This window comes from Chenopodium quinoa, unplaced genomic scaffold, assembly GCF_001683475.1.
Source record: "Chenopodium quinoa cultivar QQ74 unplaced genomic scaffold, ASM168347v1, whole genome shotgun sequence".
NCBI lineage: Eukaryota > Viridiplantae > Streptophyta > Magnoliopsida > Caryophyllales > Amaranthaceae > Chenopodium > Chenopodium quinoa.
In genome coordinates, this window is record NW_018744858.1 from 503258 (window position 1) to 522469 (window position 19212).

The following is a 19212-nucleotide window of genomic DNA, read 5'->3' on the forward strand; positions in this document are numbered from 1 at the left end:
TTATGTGTATTTCAGGATATTATATGTCTGTTTGATATTTTTATTTTTCTCAATTCAAGATAATAAATGTTTTTCAGGATTTGTTTTCCTTTATTAAGGATATAATACATTTCTTTGGGGATATCATATGTGTGTTTAAGGATATGATATGTGTGTTTTGAGGATTTGTATTTCTTCATTGAGGATATGATGTAGTTTTTTGAGGATATCATATGTCTATTTGAGGATATGATATATTTATATAAGGATATCATATGTGTATTTGAGGATATGATATATTTGTTTGAGGATATCATATGTACATTTGAGTATATGATATATTTATTTGAGGACAGAATGATATATTTATTTCAGGATATGATATATTTAGGCTTTTAATGATATCATCTTAACTTAGTAGTTATTTTTTTTCTCAATTGAGGATATCATATATTAATTTGCGGGTATGATATATTTGTTTGAGGATAAATAGCTAATCTATAATATTATCTATTGTATAATACATATAAGTCAAAATCAGCTAATCTATAATATTATATATTGTATAATATATGTATAAAAATAACAAGTTTTCATTAAAATTCATTTTTGAATGTCATATATTCGAAAATTTTAATTACTATATAAGATAATTTTTATATATTCTAAGGAATTTTCATAGATTACGAAATTATAACATTAAACCTAGAACTTAAAAGGGGAAAAAAAACCCCTAGAATCTTAATCTTCTTCTTTGTTTTTGAGATTTTAAACTTCTTTTTTCTTCTAATCTCCTTCTTCTTCTTCCTCTTTCTTCTTTTGTTGTTCTTCTTTCTTTCTCTTGTTTTGTGCTTTCTAGAATTTGTCCCGTTCTCTTTTTCTCTTCCTCAGTTCTTCGATTTCATTCTTTTGCACTTTCTCATAGAGTTTCATCTGTTCGTCTTTCACTCTATCTCTTCTTTGGAATAGATCATTTAATCTTTTTTACCAGTTATCCATAATATTTTCTTCTGGATCATTTGATGAAGTAGAAAACTGAGAATTGTTTTCCATTTTTGAGAGTAAAAGAAAAAGGTTTATTTTAGGAGAGAGAATATGTAAAACATGCGAAATGTGTAAGAAATCATATGGTTTTATAGGCAAATAAAAAAAAACATTATTTTTTTTTTTATGATTATCTGTTTTGTTGGCTTATACTATCGTTTTCATGGCTGATATTATTTTTTTGGTTTAAATTAGTTTTATTTCATTTTTATAATGCTATCACGTGCTTGTTAAATTGTTATAGATTAATTTTCTTTGATCTATAATTTGTTTATCTTATGTTTGGTTGATGATATCATTTCTAGGATAGTTGATATAGGTAAAGCTATAGAGGAAATATAGTTATTGTTTCAAGATATAGAAGCTTTAGAGGATTTCTTTTTCTTGATTGAGGATATAACATGTTTTTTAGAGGATACGTTATGTGTATTTCAGGATATTATATGTTTGTTTGATGTTTTTATTTTTCTCAATTTAAGATATTATAAATGTTTTTCAGGATTTGTTTTCCTTTATTGAGGACATAATACATTTCTTTCAGGATATCATGTGTGTGTTTAAGGATATGGTATGGGTGTTTTGAGGATTTGTATTTCTTCATTGAGGATATGATGTAGTTTTGAGGATATCATTTGTCTATTTGAGGATATGTTATATATATTTGAGGATATCATAAGTGTGTTTGAGGATATGATATATTTGTTTGAGGATATCATATGTATCTTTGAGGATATGATATATTTATTTGAGGATATGATGTATTTGTTTGAGGATATGATATATTTTGGCTTTTAATGATATCATCTTAACTTAGTAGTAATATTTTTTCGCAATTAAGAGTGTGATATATTTGTTTGAGGATATGATATGTGTGTGTTTAGGATATGATATATTTATTTGAGGATATCACATGTATCTTTGAGGATATGATATATTTGTTTGAGGATATGATATATTAATTTGCGGCTATGATATGAGTGTTTGAGGATATGAAATGTCTATTTGAGGAGATGATATATTTGTTTGAAGATATCATATGTATGTTTTAGAATATGATATATTTATTTGAGGATATCATATGTATCTTTGAGAATATGATATATTTGTTTGAGGATATAATATATTTAGCCTAAATGATATCATCTTAGCTTAGGAGTAATTTTTTTTTCACAATTGAGGATATCATATATTAACTTGCGGATATGATATGTATATTTGAGGATATTAATTTTCAGATAAAGCAAGTTATAAGATATATAATACAACACCATTTATTTATTTTATTATAATAATAAAGAATAATACATAATATATATAACATTTATAGACTGAAATAAAATAATAGTACTACATCTTAAATACCATTTTTGGCTTCAATAGGAAGCCTTTCATTACCAACATTATCAGAAACTCTAATATAAAAAGCTCTATTCTTATAATACACATGCAGAAATTCACCAACAGCTAAGTTATTTCTATCCACAAAGTCCTGCCACTCTTGATCAATGAAAAATCCTCCACTATTGCCTGTATCGTCTTCTACACTCAACACATTGACATTCGAAGTGCGTCCATTCTTCCCTCGATACACTCTTGTTGTATCCTTAAATGAAAGCAGCAATTTCCTCCATTTGGCAGGAAGAGGCTGAAAACAAAACTAACACAAAATTAATTACTAGTAAGATATTAAAACTATTCTATTAGATATAAGAATATAATCTTACAAGCGAAGTTCTGCAAGATGGTCTCTATTTCACAATGCAGTGTTCCATGTTTTTGTGAAAATTTTTAGTCTCCATTTTAAAGATGAAGGTTTTTTTTTTTTTTTTTTTGAAGAATAAGAAGAAGAGTATGTATAATTTTGATAGACTTAAAGGTTTATATAGATAGATACAACCAGTATATAGACTCAAGCTATACATAGGCAAAGGTTTTTTTAAAGGTAAATGTTTTAAGTAGCTATTTACGTGTGAAACAATGAAATGTTAAGATAATGCAATTTGAATTATTCATATATGATTTCCAAAAAATAACACTCCAAAAATCTAAAATCTGCTAAAAAAAATGTATTTCTACTATTTATTATTCTTTTAACAAAATGACAAACCAAATATATACAACCTATATGATTAAAGTGTTCTTTGTCAATGGTGATAGCTGTATATGATAATTTGGTCTTATATGATCTATACGTTTGATGATATAATCTAATCTTTGAAGGTTATCATTTAGTCTTTGTCTGATTTCATTAATTCCTTTGAGGATATCTTCCAGTATTTTACATGATATAATCCGTTCTTTAGAGGATATCTTCTTTTTGTTGTATAATATAATATAATATAATTTAATTTTGATTAAATAAATCATCAATATATATTAGTTTGACAAAAAGATGATATAAACATGAGTTTTAGCTTTAACGTTTGAAAAGATAAAATTTTATTTGACTAATTCAAAAATTACACATAGGAAATATTAAGATTTGACTAATATAATATGTTTATGATTTCCAAAAAAACAAAAAATAATGCTGTGAAAGACTAAACACTGCCAAAAGAAAAATTTACTTTTACTATTTAAGATTTTTTGAATAAGATGACAAATTAAATACATACAACTTAAATGATTAAAGTGTTGAATAATACATTACACAAAAAATAAGATTCAAATTTTTTAATTCTTGGAAGATATCATCAAGCCTTTGGATGATACATCATATCTTAGGAGAATATCAACTAGTTTGTGGAGGATATCATTTAGTCTTTGGATGATATCATTTACTATTTAGAGGATATCGTATAATATTTGGATTATATTAGTCACAGGTTTGGTGATAAAATCCAGACTTTTAAGGATATCATCTTCACTTAGTAAGATATTAATTAGTATTTAGTGTTTGTATGATATCATTTACTCTTTAGAGGATATCATCAAGTCTTTGTATTATATATCTAGTTTTTTAAGGATATCGTGCACTCTTTGGATTATATTAATATCTGGGGTTGGATGATAAAACTAGTCTTTTAAGGATATCATCTTCACTTAAGAGGACATCAACTAGTATTTAGTCTTTAGAGGATATCATACAGTCGCGGGAGGGTATAGTCCTGTCTTTTAAAGTTTATATTAGTAACAGGTTAGCCGATATAATCTAGTCATTTAAGGAAATGATCTTCACTTAGGAGGATATCAACTAGTATTTAGTCTTCGGAGGATATTATCCAGTCGTTGGAGGATATCGTCCTGTCTTTGGATTATATTAGTAACAGGTTGGATGATAACTTCTAATCTTTAGAGGATATCATGTAGTCTTTTAAGGATTTCGTCCAGTCTGTAGATAATATTAGTATAGGTTGGATGATAAAATATAGTCTTTAAGGGATATCATCTTCATTAGGAGGATATCAACGAGCATTTAGTCTTTAGAGGATATCATTCGGTCATTGAAGGATATCGTCCTATCTTTGAATATTATTAGTAACATGTTGGATGATAAAATCTAGTCTTTTAAGGATATCAAGTAGTAATTATTGTTTAAAGGATATCATCCAATCGATGGATTATATCGGTCTGCGAAGCCTGATACAACCGGGCCTCAAACCTGCACCTTTTTTAATCGAGCCCGTGAAGCCCGATACAGCCGAGCTTCAAACCCGCGTCTTTTTTTAATTGCTGTGTTTTTGTTTTGACGCACGAGTTCTCAAACAAAATAAGTCATAAGTCAACCCAGCTTCCACATAGAGAGGATCAGCTATTAATATACCTCATATGATCGACAGACGTTAGCACTGACATCAATAGCTATAAGAAGCATAATTTATATTTGTTGCCGTTACTCCAAATATAAAATAATCAATACTAGTTCATAAAATTACTTCATAATCTCTTATATATGGCAAACACAACACAAGCTCTCCAATCTCAAACAAATCACTACAACAATTCACCCACCAAAACACACGCACACCCAACCTCCAAAAGCTGTTAAAATGGCAGCAGACTCAAATGCATCATCTTCCAGCACCCTTTCTCTACAAGACAGAGTAGCTATCGTCACAGGAGCCTCCCGCGGCATTGGTAAAGAGATCGCTCTCCACCTCGCATCCCTTGGGGCTAAAGTTGTAGTCAACTACACTTCAAATCCAACACTAGCACAAGCTGTGGTATCCCAGATTAACTCTCATGGGTCTGAAACCAGGTCTGTCGCGGTCTAAGCAGATGTGTCTGATCCGGATCAAGTCGAGGCCTTGTTCAATGCAGCAGAAGAAGCCTTTCTGGCACAACCCCATATTGTTGTGACCACAGCAGGCATCCTTGACCCAAAGTACCCTTCCATTGCTGAAACCACTATAGAAGACTTCGACAAAGCCTTTGGTGTAAATACCAAGGGAACATTTTTGTGCTGTAAGGAGGCATCCAAGAGGGTGAAGCGCGGAGGTGGAGGGCGGATAATTACATTCTCATCTTCTCTGACAGCAGTTTACAGGCCAGGGTATGGAGCATACACGGCATCCAAGGCGGCAGTTGAGGCAATGACCAAGATTTTGGCGAAGGAGCTCAAGGGAACCAGTATTACAGCTAACTGCGTTGCTCCAGGTCCCATTGCTACTGAGTTATTCTTTGCTGGTGCCACAGAGGAGAAAATCCAGGCAGCAATTAATGCTTCACCGATGGAACGTATTGGTGAGCCAAAGGATGTTGCACCGCTTGTAGGATTCTTGGCTGGTGACGGTGGTGAGTGGGTCAACGGCCAGATCATTTGAGCCAATGGTGGATTTGTATAATACAGAGCATGGGATGCCTTCTTGATCTGACATGTTTTGTGTAGATGATGAGGTTTCCTGCTTGAGGATCCTTACAAATAATACTCTGTTTTATCATAGTACTCACACTATTGAATCATGAACAATTGCCAAATAAAGATGTTCACAATCTGTTTATTGCCAATTGTAGAGCTATTGAAAATTTGATTCAAACTTGAAATACTACTACCTTGAATTCAAATCAACCAATTACAATATGCACAACCTAAACTGGCTTAAAAGCTGGCTGGCAGGTCTGTCCTCGGAAGGCTGGAACCAACTACAAACTTTTGGGTTTATAAAACATACTTCTTTGACCCTAAGACGAAATGACTTGATCTAAACCTTTTTTTATCAAATAGAGAAAATGGGACATTGATGCTAGGATAAATCACAGATCCCGTCAACAAAATAAAAAAATAAAAATCACAGATTATCTTGATGACACAGAAACAACAGATATTTAACATTTCAAGCATGTTTGGTAAGAGTGTTTTTTTGGGTTGGGAATGGATTCAATTAAACCATTACCGCTACGAACTGTTTGGTTAGAAGGTTTGCGTAACAATTACCATCCATCCTAGGGGTAATGGTTTCCACCTATTTGTTACCTCTCTAAAACCTAAGGTAACAATTACCCTTACCCTCCTCAAACCAAAAAAAGAGTTAGGTTTAAATGATTTATTTTCATGGTTACACCAAATAAATGAAAAGGTAAGAGTTAAATGATCCCTTTCCTCCCTCTTATTTGTTTCCTTTCCACTTCATTTCCAAATCCATACCAGTTGCCCCCTAGTCAACCAAAGGTAAAATTACCCATGCACTAATATATTGAGTTCAGCCCAGGATTTCAAGCTACTGCAGTGGTTTTCCTATTTGAGAGCTTAGTAACGGCAAAATATAGATGATGTATAACTCTATCACTCTACGAAAGACAAAGACATATTCATCACGAAAATCAATCAATTTGATAAAAATATAAAAGGAAATGCATCTACCTTTACTGAGAATCTGAGATTGTTGAACAACCTATTTCACAGCTCTACAGCATAATGATGTACATACTGAATTATTCTTTCTTCTTTGCAACGTCGGCCTTTACATGATCAGGTATCCAGGACGACAAAAAGAGGGGTATTATTGTGCATGCTGCTTGTATCAAAAGTCCAAGAGGTAACCCAGAGAAATTGGTTCCAGTAATACCAACATAAGATGCAAGTGCAACACCAAGATACCCACCAACAATCATTGCAAGAGCAACGGCAGACATCACAAATGCCATCAGAGAACCCTCACACCCAGGTGGACAGAGCTGTGCAATCAAAACACTAAAGGGTAGTATCTTGAAGAAAAAAAGAACCTCCTGTAGACCAGAAAAAATTACAACATACACGGAATCTGGAAGCCCCATGTTCTGGTAAAATTTGGTAACAAACAGCACATCAGAAACCATGAAAACAGCAACTGTTGCTTGAATAGCACACATTACTTTCCTCGGGGAAGCTGATTTCAGGCTCTTGTTATAAAAAAAACTCCACAAAAGCATTCCTACTTGGCCAAACACCTTGGAAATCCCCAATACTGATGAATCAATACCTAAAGCCTGAGTTTGATAGTAGAACATTGTTCCAACAAGGGCAGGGGTCATGGCATAAGAGGCCACAAGCCAACCAATGGAGTAAGCAATTTCAGGCTTGTGCAGTGCACTTGCAAGCTCAGCAAGCTTGTCTTTTATCCCACCAGCAGAATGATGTTTGGGAAGGTTAAGAGATCTCTCATTAACCAATATAGTTATCAAGAACTGGATGATAAGGATTGCACCATAAGTTAGGAGCATAAATCGTGAGCTAAACTTTTCAATGGCAATCCCTCCTACTAAATTCCCAAGAACTCCCCCGACAGAAGAAGCCATCCAAACAAATGATTGAAGCTCCCCTGAAGAAGATGATTGCCCTTTCTTTGCTGAATTGGGCTGTTTGCTAATCTCAGCTACCATAGCATCATTAGCAACCTCAGCAATAGAGGCACCTAAGTTGCTCAGGAGGAGATAGAAAGTAATGGTGGAGATTGAGATGCTTGATGAAGAAAACATTGCTATTGCTACCCATGAAACAGCTTGCAGAATAGCTGCATCCATAAACATGAATAAATAAGAAATTTATCATTCTATTGTACCAGCAATATGAGAAAAACTAGCAAAAGATAATAAAAGCCACACTCCAATACTTAAACGAGAGTTAGAGCCATTTTCCAAGGAGCCTAAGCTCATTTTCAGTTCAACCGCAGAGCATCAAAATTAGCTACACCTACAAATTGAAACTTAAAAATAAGTTTAGAAAAAACTAGTTGAAGTAATTCAAACAAGCTTCAGTATGTTTTTAATTCCAATATGTTTTGATGAGTTGCAAAAAAAATCATAATTCGTATAAGGACTACCCAAGTCTGATTCACAATTAAAATACCACCTTTTCTTCTTATAATTTCACCTTATTCTATCTTTCACAAACCCCTTATACTACCTTACACCGTAATATTTACTCCTTTTCACTTACACTCTCATATCTTATCCACATTTTTCATACATTTACCTATCTATATCCGCCCTTTCTTTACCTTCACTCGCTAATCAGCACACTCTCTTCTTCAATTGCTTCAATTTGGAAGTGTTAAAGAACTTTCGAAAACAGAGGTAAACACTTTCCTAACTTCAAAAAAGCTCATAAAGTTCAAATAAGATCTACTGTATAATATATACAAGTCAGCTTTTTCAGGTTCAATAAGCTAAGGATGAATTTTACACATAAGTTTAAATAAGCACAAATAAGTACGACTCCTTCTAGCGAAAAGAGGGACATACTGCCGTACTGTACCCAAGTATACATGGCATTTAATCACATCAAATTGTAGTCTTTCTATTTCAACTGAACTTTCACAATTTGACTTTTTTAGTGACATATACAAATCTTCCACCCCTATCATTTTCTAGCTAAATTATTCCAAATTCGATATTCACAAATCACAACCTTAAGTAATCAAGTGCAAGTACTAATAATTTGAAAGAAAAAAAAAGCCAAGGCCATACAAATAACACATTAGAAAACCCATAAAATAAAAGTCAACCACGATAAATTGACAAGTGAGTAAAGTGACAAAGTGTTCAACATAACTTTACTTGCACTGTAGCACAAACCAATATTCCATATAAAAACTGAAAAGTGCATATAGTAGCTAGCTAGTTTAGTTGGTAAAATTTTCGGGGTTTAAATCACCTACGATCAAATTCCGACTACATCACCAATTTATAATAAAAAAAATAAAAATGATAAAAACAAAGAGGAATTACCGCCCAGGGAAATGTAAGGAAGACGATGTTGGCCATAGAAATAGACAGAATCAGAAACGACACCGTAAAGGGGTTTACCAACCATAGGAAGATTAGCAGAATTGAGAAGAATCTGAAGGGTAGAAGGGTCAATTTGAAGACCATCTTTAAGGAAGAAAATGATGGCTAACCATGGAAAACAGCGGAATCCTTGTACCCAGTATCCCATTCCAAGTAAACACTTCATCATTCCCATTCCCTTTCCCTTTTCCCCCATTTTTATCACCCAAATAATGGAATTATGTAATTTGCTTAAATTCAGCTGAAATTTGGAAAATTTTCAGTTTTGGTTGATGATGATTGGTGATTTGAAGCGGTTTTTTAGGAAAGAGGGGGAAGGTTCAGGAGAGAGGCAGATGTGAAGGGGTGACTTAAGAGGAAAGAAAAGAAAAGAAGAGAATGTACGTGGTGACAGGTGAACTACTAAAATAAGACCAATGAACAATGATTAATGGTAATTAAGGTCCTTTTGATTTAATTAATTTTTTGACTAGATCGAATCTGATTGAGAATCGAAAATTTAAATTTCTCATAAATTAGAGACCAGACTAGTTTTCTTCGGTCTGAAGTGGCTTTGTTTTTCGGTCAAAGAGCGAACCATTATATAGGGAGAATTTCTCCGGGTCTAGGAATTTTAGTTCCCAAGGACTCTAGAGAATTGTGGGCCTCACTTGTGTGTAGCAGTCAACAATTAAAAAGTTTTTTAGAAAAAGGGAATGTTAAAAACAAAAAGGAGGATAAAATTGTGGGTCATGTGTTTTATAATTTGTTCCAAATGTATTGTTATTCTCGTCAAAATTAATTGATAATTCTTCCCCCAATTCACAAAATTTTTAATTCTCAAATTTTTTTTGGCAAACAATAAAAATCAGCAAAATAATTTGATTTTCCATTGAATTCCTTCTAATTCTTGTTAAGAATTTTGTAAATTAATGAGATATTAAGGACCTAAAATCCAGCTTATTCTTGTTGTTACCTAGGTATTACATCAACTATCATTCATACAATTTAGGTTCACTTGTTGGTATTACTTACTGTTTTACAATTATATATGTTAGTATAACTATCTCTATTAATAATACGACTGTACTTATTAATATTTACGTTGGTATGAGTTTACATACTGTTGGTATATCTATCTCTATTAAGAATAACAATAAAAAAAATTAACATGTACGTCGGTATGGGTTTACTTAAACAGTTCATTCAATTGGTATGAGTTTACTTATTGTTGGTATATCTTCTCTGTTAATAATACCAATAAACAGATTAACATGTACATTGGTATGGGTTTAATTAAATAGTTCATTTAATTGGTATCATCTAATGTTAAAAGTTTGGTGTATTCTAAAAAAATGCAATAAATCACTCATAAATTGTTATTGAAGACAAATTTAATATAAAACTAGCAAAATTTAGCAACAATTCATCATATTCACTTTCAAAAACGTTGAAGATATGAAGAAACATTAGAATAAAAAATAGATGCCATGGAAAAAAGATATAGATCTAATCAAAATAACTATAGAGAATGCAATGTTGTAGAATATTTAAATATTCAATGCTAAAATTCAAAATATAGGGAAAAAATAACAAGGAATCTGGAAAAAAAAAAGGAAGAAAGAGAAAGCAAGGAAAGAGGAGGAATAAGGAAGGAAAAAACAGAGTACCGTAAAAAAAATAGACAAAATAAAAATAAGTGAAATAATGAAGGAGGAAAATGAAAAAGGAAAAGAAAAAGAAAAAAAAAAAGGCGCAGGGCGGTTCATGGTGAATTGGTGATTAACATGGACTGGGGTCCATCAGTCCATGTAAGAATTTGCGGAATATTAGTTGTTGGAAGCGTTGTCTTAATTAGTACTCTCTCCGTCATCTATTTTTTGCCCCTTTTGAGTTGTGTATGCGGGACAAGGAAAGGAAAAAAGGTAGGAGAGTGTATGTGTGGGCCCCATAAAAAATAGAGAGAAAATAGTTACCATAAAAGAAAATGGGGCAAAGAAATAAAGACAGACAAATAAGGAAGATGGAGCAAAGAAAAAAGGGGCGGAGGGAGTAATATATTGTGATCAATGTTATTAATGGGTTCTAACTTTTAAAACATCAGGAGGATTGTTCCGTATCTCGACCAAGAATTTTAGCCGGCCACTTAAAGTTCATGCAAGTGTAAGTTATGGCTTTTAGTGGCATTTTTTATTTTTATTTTTATTGTTATTTTTATTTGTTTATTTATTTATATTTTTTTTAATGTATTGTGTGTACACCTTTCATTTTATGTCATATACTAGCACAAATCCTGTGCGATGCATGGATTTTTCAAAAAATAATTTTGAATTATAATATTATTATACAGATGCGATGTCCAATTGCCCACAATATATATACTTCCTCCGTTTTCTATTTAGTGTTACGCTTTAAATTTTGCGGATTTCTAGACAATTTTTTGGGAGGAAAGAGATAAAGGGTCTGTTATCTTCAGCTTAATTTCAGTTCAGTTCAATTCAATTCCTAATTTCCTTCTCTCATAAATAATTCAGCTCAGTTCAGTAAATCAGAACACGCCCAAAGAGGAAAATAAGGTGGGCCCCATATGAGTATATATATAAGAAAACACTGAATGTTTTTACACACATAAAAGATATAGTAGAAAAATTCTAATTAAACATTAATTAATAATACCAATCACATAGTTTGGTAATAATTAAGTTTCCATTTTTGTTTCCAATTAAGTTAATGTAATAACGGAAATGATATACATAGTCCTTATTGCCCCATATCAAATGACTGAATACACAAGTGAAAATATTAAGCTTAATCGAACAATAATTACCCAGATCAACATACAATTAGCATGTATTCCAAAATTATTATTACGGAGTACTGATTTAGGACATATATTGTCTCCGTTTTATAACGTTCTGTGCATTTACTGTTCATTACGCAACCCAATGCACATTTTCTATCATTAATATCTAGAATTGCATGTTTGTAAAAATTATAGCGAATGAAAATTAATAATGTACTCATTAAGACGAATCAAACAAGACCTCACATGACTATATTTATTCTTATCTATGGATAAAAATATCAATGATTCTCTTTACATGTTAATAGTGTCAAAAAATCACTTTGCACAAAACATTATGAAACGGAGGAAGTATATAATGTTATATGTTGCCCTTTAGTTACATTTATTCATTACAATCTTAATTATCTTCCATGTAAAATATGTGTGTGTGTGTGCGCCGCGCGCGCGCGCGTGTGTGTGGGTGTGCGTGTGTGTGTGTGTGTGTGTGTGACCTAGTTATAATGAGAATCAATCCTATAATAGGAATTAGGAACTAATCTGGACCGTCAGATCTAAGAGAAGAGGCGCACGATCTAACGGCCCTAATTAATTCAAACAAATTGAATGAGGCATGAAAATTTCAAGCGCCATTTTCTCTCTCTTCTCTCTCTCTCTCCTCCGTTATTTTCAACTACTCAAAATCTTTGAAAAACCACCATAACTGCAATTTTCAACTGCTTAATTACTCTATATAAGCACAATTCAAGTTGTATAATCTACATTTCTTCAGTTTCGAAACAAAAATCACGAAAATTAGCAAAAGTTGGCGAAAATTAGGTATTATTTCGAAACTTTAAAGTTCATACTCTTTTGTCTAATTTTGTTGCAATTTCTTACTTATTTGTGTGTTTTTTGCTTGAATTTGTTAAATTTGAAGAAGCAGAAGTTGAATCGGAGTAGTTCGAAGTTCAATTTTGGTGTTTCGAAGTTCGATATCAGGTATTTTCAGAATTTTGTTTGTTTTTGTTCAAATTTCGTTTGATTTACTTTAAATTTCTGATTAAATTTGTTGTAATTTATTTTAAAATTGATTAGAAGATAATTAGAAGTTGAATCAAAGGTTTCTTTATTTATTTATTTATTTATTTTTACGAATTTTTCCATAAAATTAGATCTGTTTTTTTTTTTTTTTTTTTATGAATTTCGGTATAAATATATATCATATTTTTACAGAATATAGGTAAAAATTTGAGTAAATTTGGTTCTATTTCTACTAATTTCGAGTAATTTTAGTTAATTTTTGAGTAATTGTTGCTAATAGTTAAAAGAAATCAAATAAAAGTTGATATAAAAATAATTAAAAGTCAACAAAATAAAAGTTAATGAATTATTGTACGATCTATAGCTAATTTAGAGTACTTTCCTTTGAGTAATTTTAAGTGGTTTATTTTTACAAGTAGATAGAAATTGGCTAAAAGTAACTTTAAATTGATTAAAAGTTAATGAATTATTGTACGATCTATAGCTATTATGGCTTGTGTAAAAATCAAGAAATTGATGTGGTTGAAATGAGGATTGGTTTTTTTTTTCGAAATGTTGCATGTATAGAAATCATTTGTTGCTGTTATTATAATAACAAGAGTTGATTTGAAAGTATATATATCAGGCAGTGTAAAACCATCAAGTATAAATCAAGAAAGCATGATTCATTTTTGTTTTGAATTGCATGCAGATTAAAATGATGAAAACTACAAAGAAAAATGTTGCAAAAAAATCTCAAAATGAACCTCTTGCAGAAAAGAAAGCTCCTGCAGGGAAAAAAGATGCTCCTGCTGCTAAGAAAGCTCCTGCAGCATAGAAGATAACTCCAAAGAAACCTGCAAATTCAAAGCAATCTCCAATTAAAGGTATATTATCTTGAAGTAAAAGATTCATTTTATAAAGTAAATAGAAACAGATATAAAGTAAACCATTTGCCTTTATAAGTCTATGATATCAATATAAATATTATGATGGATACTACTACATGATGGTCATAAAAGTAAATGATAAGTTAAATTAAGTAAATAAAAATGCTTATAAAGTAAATATATATGTTTTTAAAGTTATTTAACATGTTTTACATGTATATATGATATGTTCATTTTATATAGAGATTTATCCCCGTCTCTTGGTCATATTTAGGAGTATTATTGGCTCTTTGGAGCCACTTTTATTACTAATATGCGTTTTCTAGTGTTTTCGTAGTTTTGATACCGTTTTATAGGAAATTGCAGATTTGGAGCATTTTCCCGGACTTATGATAAGCCATTACGAGCATTGGAGAATTATGACCATATTCCGTAGCCCAAGACCGCGTTGGATTAATCAAATCGGTGATTAAGGGCTTGGTGAAGAAGAAGAGTTCGAGGCAATGGACCGTGTTTCAAGACCCAAGAGGAAATTCGGATTGGGCCAAGAAAATAGCCCAATTGAGATGTACATGGTTGCCAGAAGAGCTCGCCCGACCGGGTAGGCCCTCGCCTTGAGGCGCGCATGGTCGGGCGAGGCATAAAGAAGAAAGGCGCCCATCGCCCTGTCTCGCGCCCGACCAGGTGCGAGTGAAGAAGCCACCAGCAAAAAGGCGGGCCCGACCGGGCGCGTGTTTCTAAGAAGAAGTTTTGACGATTTAATTTGTTTTATTTTTAATAGGATTTTGTGCTTAAGTATAAATACGTTTTTAAGCTAGATATGATTACTTCTTCTTTTTTAGTGAGTTATTTCAAGATTTCTAATTTTAAGCTTTGGTTAATACTCTTATTTTCTCTACACCTTTGACTTATGCAATTCATTATTTTCCGTTTACTTTGGTAACGATTTCTTCCCCCTTTATTTTCAGTAATTTAATTGCTTTGATTTAATATTCTTTGTTTAATTGCTTTGATTAGTTTAGATTTAATTATGTATGAGTAGTTTTATACTAGGGTTTATGGGGATCCATAAATAATATGAAGGGGTAATATATTATTGTTGATTGTTAATGTTTCAGATTAATTTCCTATTGATTGGTTTAGTGCTATGTAATTAGGTTAGCGTTGGTTTAATTGTATGAGTTATGCAATATTAATTCAAGATTCGAGAGATGAGAATTGATGTTTAAGCTTAGTTTTACTAGGAAGGTTAATTTATAAATGGTTAAGTCAAGATTTGAGAGATGCGATTTAATATCGGTAGACTAATTCTGCGATTGTAATACCTAGCGAAAGCCCTTTAATATCTGATTAATTTATGCATTGATAATTGATTGTTATGTTTTTACCCTAGAATATTATTTATTGGTGAACCTATACCCTATGCCTTTTATATTGTTTTCCTCCCTTATTCAACTTGATTTAGTTTAATTATTAGTTTAATTCTCGTTAAAAACAATTCGGTTACTTGATAATTTAGATTATTTTAATTAATTAGAAATAGAAAGACTTGTTTCCCTGTGGATTCGACCCTACTTCCCTATCTACTTTAGCTACAGGACTTAGGTAATTCTTTTGGTTAGGTGATACGACTTTAGCCTGTCAAAATTTGGCGCCGTTGCCGGGGAAACAATTTTATTTTTATTTCTAATTGTTTTTGTAGTCTAGATTATTCCCTTTCGTCTCAGAGAACGCAAGTTCTTTGAGACAGTTTCTCATATTTTTTTGTTTAGTTCTGTGTTTATGCCCAGGTGTTCTAGATCAGGTTACATTCCATTCGATCCTGAAATCGAACGTTCTTTTCATAAGCAGAAGAATCTGTTTAGACAGGTATGAGCTACTTTCGAGGGTTGTTTGAATTCTTCAACGTTCACTAGTTGTTAGGCTTCAAAACTAATGTTCAAAGGCAGCAAAGATTCCAGCCTTATTTTAAGAGAACTGAAAAACAAATTTGAATCTGAAGATAAAGCTATTAGGATAAGATAAACATGCAACAAACTTGTTAAATTCAGATATTCAAATCATCATTATCCCTTATCATTAGTAATCTGCAAAACAGATTTTGTTAGTGAAAGATAAATGTTTAAACTTTAAGATAAACATTAACTTCACAAATCCAATATATTCAGATAAACATTGCAACTTTAGAAAATTATAACATTATATATTAGATAAACAAGCAATCAAAGTGGGCTTAAATAATCCTGCCAAAATAATAATGGACTTCAAATATTAAATCTGCACTTTGACATACGCATGGTGGGCTTAATTAAATATACCAATTCGTGCAGCCTAATTTAACATGATACCTGTGTCACATTTGGTTTGACTTCCATCATAAAGTTAAATAAAAATATCATAATCATCAAGGTGGAGTCTTCAATCTCCCCTTTGATGGAAGTCAAAACCACAATTAAAGAATGAATAAATATGCAGCAAAATAACCAAACATCCAGCATTAAAATATACTAGTCTTTTTCTCCCCCTTTTTAACAAGGGAAGAAAAAAAATGTTTGGAACAAAGATTAAAAATAAGTTTTAATACAGACCAACAGAAAAAAAAAATAGTTCAAAGAGTAGACTAAAACAGTTTGAAAATAACTTCAAGGCCTTGACATCAAACATTAGATCGCTTGTAGCGAACATCATCCCTAGCTTTCTCTGCCCATCATCCATGAGTCTCTCTCAGGATCTTGTCCTTCCTCATCTCATCAAGCCTCCTCTGCTCTTCCGCATGCCTATACTTCTTCACAACCCCAAACTCTTCAATAGTAAGGATAGATGGCTCGGTTCTCAAAGGTCGAAGAATAGGCCGGTTCCTTACATTTCTCTCACAATTGAAAAGAACATTGGCAGACTTTTCACGAGCATGTTCAGCAGCATCCTCATGTAAAGGCATGATGCTACCAGTTGCTGTGAAGGTAAGGGAATTGAGATAGAACATCTGATTAATTTTGGCATTAACAATTGCCAGAAGTTCATGTGTTTCATCAAGTTTGGTTTCAAGGTCTTGGAACTGAGTCATGGTATCACGACGGAGTTCATCAAGACTGAATTCCAAAGCATCAAGCAATACAAGAAAACAGGCCATTTTCGACGGAAAAATTTCGTCGGAAACACCCTAAATTCCGTCGGAAAACACTATTCCGACGGAATTTCCGTCGGAACGTGTTCTCGGAAAACCCTTTGTAGGAAAAACAGCCATATCCGTCAGAAATTCCGTCGGAATTGTTCCATTGGAAGAGGTTTTCCGGCCACCGGAAAATCCGTCGGAAATTTCCGACGGAATACAAGTCCGCCGGAAATTTCCGACGGAAATTCCGTCGGAAGTTGCAAAAAAAAAAAAAAAAAAAAAACCCTGCACCACCTCTAACAGCCCCAACCAAACAGATCCACCATCACCGTACCTAACCCCCACCTACACCAAACCGAAAACAGGGGCTACCACCCTGCACCACCCCAACAACAGCCACCCAAAACAGGAGCTACCACCACCTAAAGCCACCCCTACCAAAACCCCACCCACACCAAACCAAAACTACCCTACCAAAACCCCACCCACACCAAACTGAAACCACCCTGCACCAAACTCACACCAGCCCCTACCCTACCCCACCACCACCGACACCACCACACACCACCACCATTCCAAAAATTCTGTCAAAACCAAAATTAACCCAAAAAAATAGGAAAATCAACCCCAAAAAACTGAAAATTAGCCCCAAAAATACGAAATTAACACAACATAATCAAAAAATACCACACAAAAAAAATCAAAACCAATAGATTTACATATTAATCAGAATTTCATAAATTTTTTTTAAAAAAAAACGATAATTAACTAACGAAAATAAAAGAAATATATAAGATATATATAAGTACACAATTTTATGATAAATTTTATAAACTAAAATTACAATTCCATACAAAATTAACTAGATCTACAATAAACCTAAATTACAAGATCTAAGGCGGGAAGAGGAAGTAGAGGGGTCAGCAGGGCCTTTTCCTTTGGCCACAGAGGATGGCAGAGCAGAAAGATCGTCTGAAGATAATTCAGAACGAAGCTTCCAAGCTCCGTCAGGAAGACAAAAGATCCCAAGTTTATTAAAAGACTCTATACCAATCTTTGGAGTCATGTTTCTTTCAATTTCCTCATTTTCCAGAGAAATATCAAAGTACTCAAAAATTTTTGGCAGAAGATTGACGTATGGAAGAGGAATTGGCCTGGAGGAAGAAACACAATGAACCATGTAGTTCAAAATGATATAAGGAAGATTAATGTCATAGCCATTTAGAAGCAGAAAAATTAATTCAAGAGTCTAATCAGTGAGAAGTTCCCTGGAATTTGTATGGGGAACGATGCAACGAACAAGATAAGTAAAAATTATTTTTGGTTCAAGCTTCAAAGAGGAATGGGTCAATTGCTTGGATTTTGGAAGGTCATCGAACAAAAATTGTTCCCGGGCCTTAGAAATGCAATCTAGGCGAGAAGGATAAGAATCCCTAGAAAAATCAGGAGATGTATTTAGAATGTGAGCCAAAGTAGAGACAGTGAGAGAAATTTCTTTCCCTTTGACTGATGTTTCAAGGGTAATCTCCCCTCGATTTTTCTTGACAACCATATTGATATAAAACAAACGAGTAATACGGGGATAAGCTATATCCGAAAGAGATGACATTTTAAATATGGAAGATTGAGGAAAAGCGTAAAGCAATTTAGGGAAGCAGAATTGATCAAATCGATATCCATCTTCTAAAAAAAACAAAGTTTACGGGAATGGAAAGCATCCTTCCATTTTCCATGAGTTTGATTATTTCTAAACCAAGAGGAGGGAATAGATGAATGTACCTCGACTTTAGGATTAGGCTCAGGAACAGGGGGTTCCGGGACGAGAGAATCCGAAGGCTAGAATAAGAAACTTGAGGTACCTTTTGTTTGGATGAAGCACGAGTTCGAGCTTGTTTGGAGGATGAAGGCTTTGAAGCAATCGATTTTCTTTTAGGTGCCGTTGTTGAAGGAAGGAAATAAATTTCCAAGAAAGTGAGAAAGATGAGTTTAGAGAGAGAAAAATTCAGAAATTTTGGAGGAGAGATGAAGAAAAAGTGACAGATGAGAGTAAGAGAGAGAAAGAGGAGAGAGAGAAAGTGAAAAGATGTGGGAAGGTGAAAAGGGTAGAGGTGAAGTAACGTGATGCAGGTTTCAAGGAGGGGGTATGACGGTTGCGTGCCAGTCATTAAATGAGGGAAGGTAGATAAAATCAAGGCATT

The 19212-nt window shown here is 32.9% G+C and overlaps 1 protein-coding gene and 1 pseudogene across 3 annotated transcripts; one reads left to right on the forward strand and one right to left on the reverse strand.

Moving 5' to 3' along the window:
* Nucleotides 1-4982: 4982 nt before the first annotated feature.
* LOC110704754 lies at nucleotides 4983-5792 on the forward strand (annotated as a pseudogene).
* On the reverse strand, nucleotides 5741-10001 carry LOC110704753 (probable folate-biopterin transporter 7). 3 transcript variants are annotated; one of them, XR_002508001.1, is made up of 3 exons: nucleotides 9169-10001; nucleotides 6824-7952; nucleotides 5741-5833 (listed from the first exon to the last, which is right to left on the reverse strand). XR_002508001.1 is itself a non-coding variant. In XM_021882567.1 (2 exons), the coding sequence occupies exons 1-2, from the start codon at nucleotides 9422-9424 to the stop codon at nucleotides 6895-6897; spliced, it is 1314 nt and encodes a 437-aa protein (XP_021738259.1). In that variant the 5' UTR covers nucleotides 9425-10001; the 3' UTR covers nucleotides 6621-6894. The 3 variants fall into 3 exon arrangements, 1 of the variants encoding a protein (XP_021738259.1); XR_002508000.1 differs by having other exon boundaries at nucleotides 5786-5877; XM_021882567.1 differs by lacking the exon at nucleotides 5741-5833 and having other exon boundaries at nucleotides 6621-7952.
* Between the last annotated feature and the right edge of the window lie 9211 nt (nucleotides 10002-19212).

Bases quoted from the DNA above. Each gene is read 5' to 3' on its own strand.
- LOC110704753 (XM_021882567.1), bottom strand. From the start codon at position 9,424: ATGGGGGAAAAGGGAAAGGGAATGGGAATGATGAAGTGTTTACTTGGA. The intron at 7,953-9,168 runs GTAATTCCTCTT...TTATGGATGCAG, and splicing joins TCCTTACATTTCCCTGGGCG to CTATTCTGCAAGCTGTTTCA.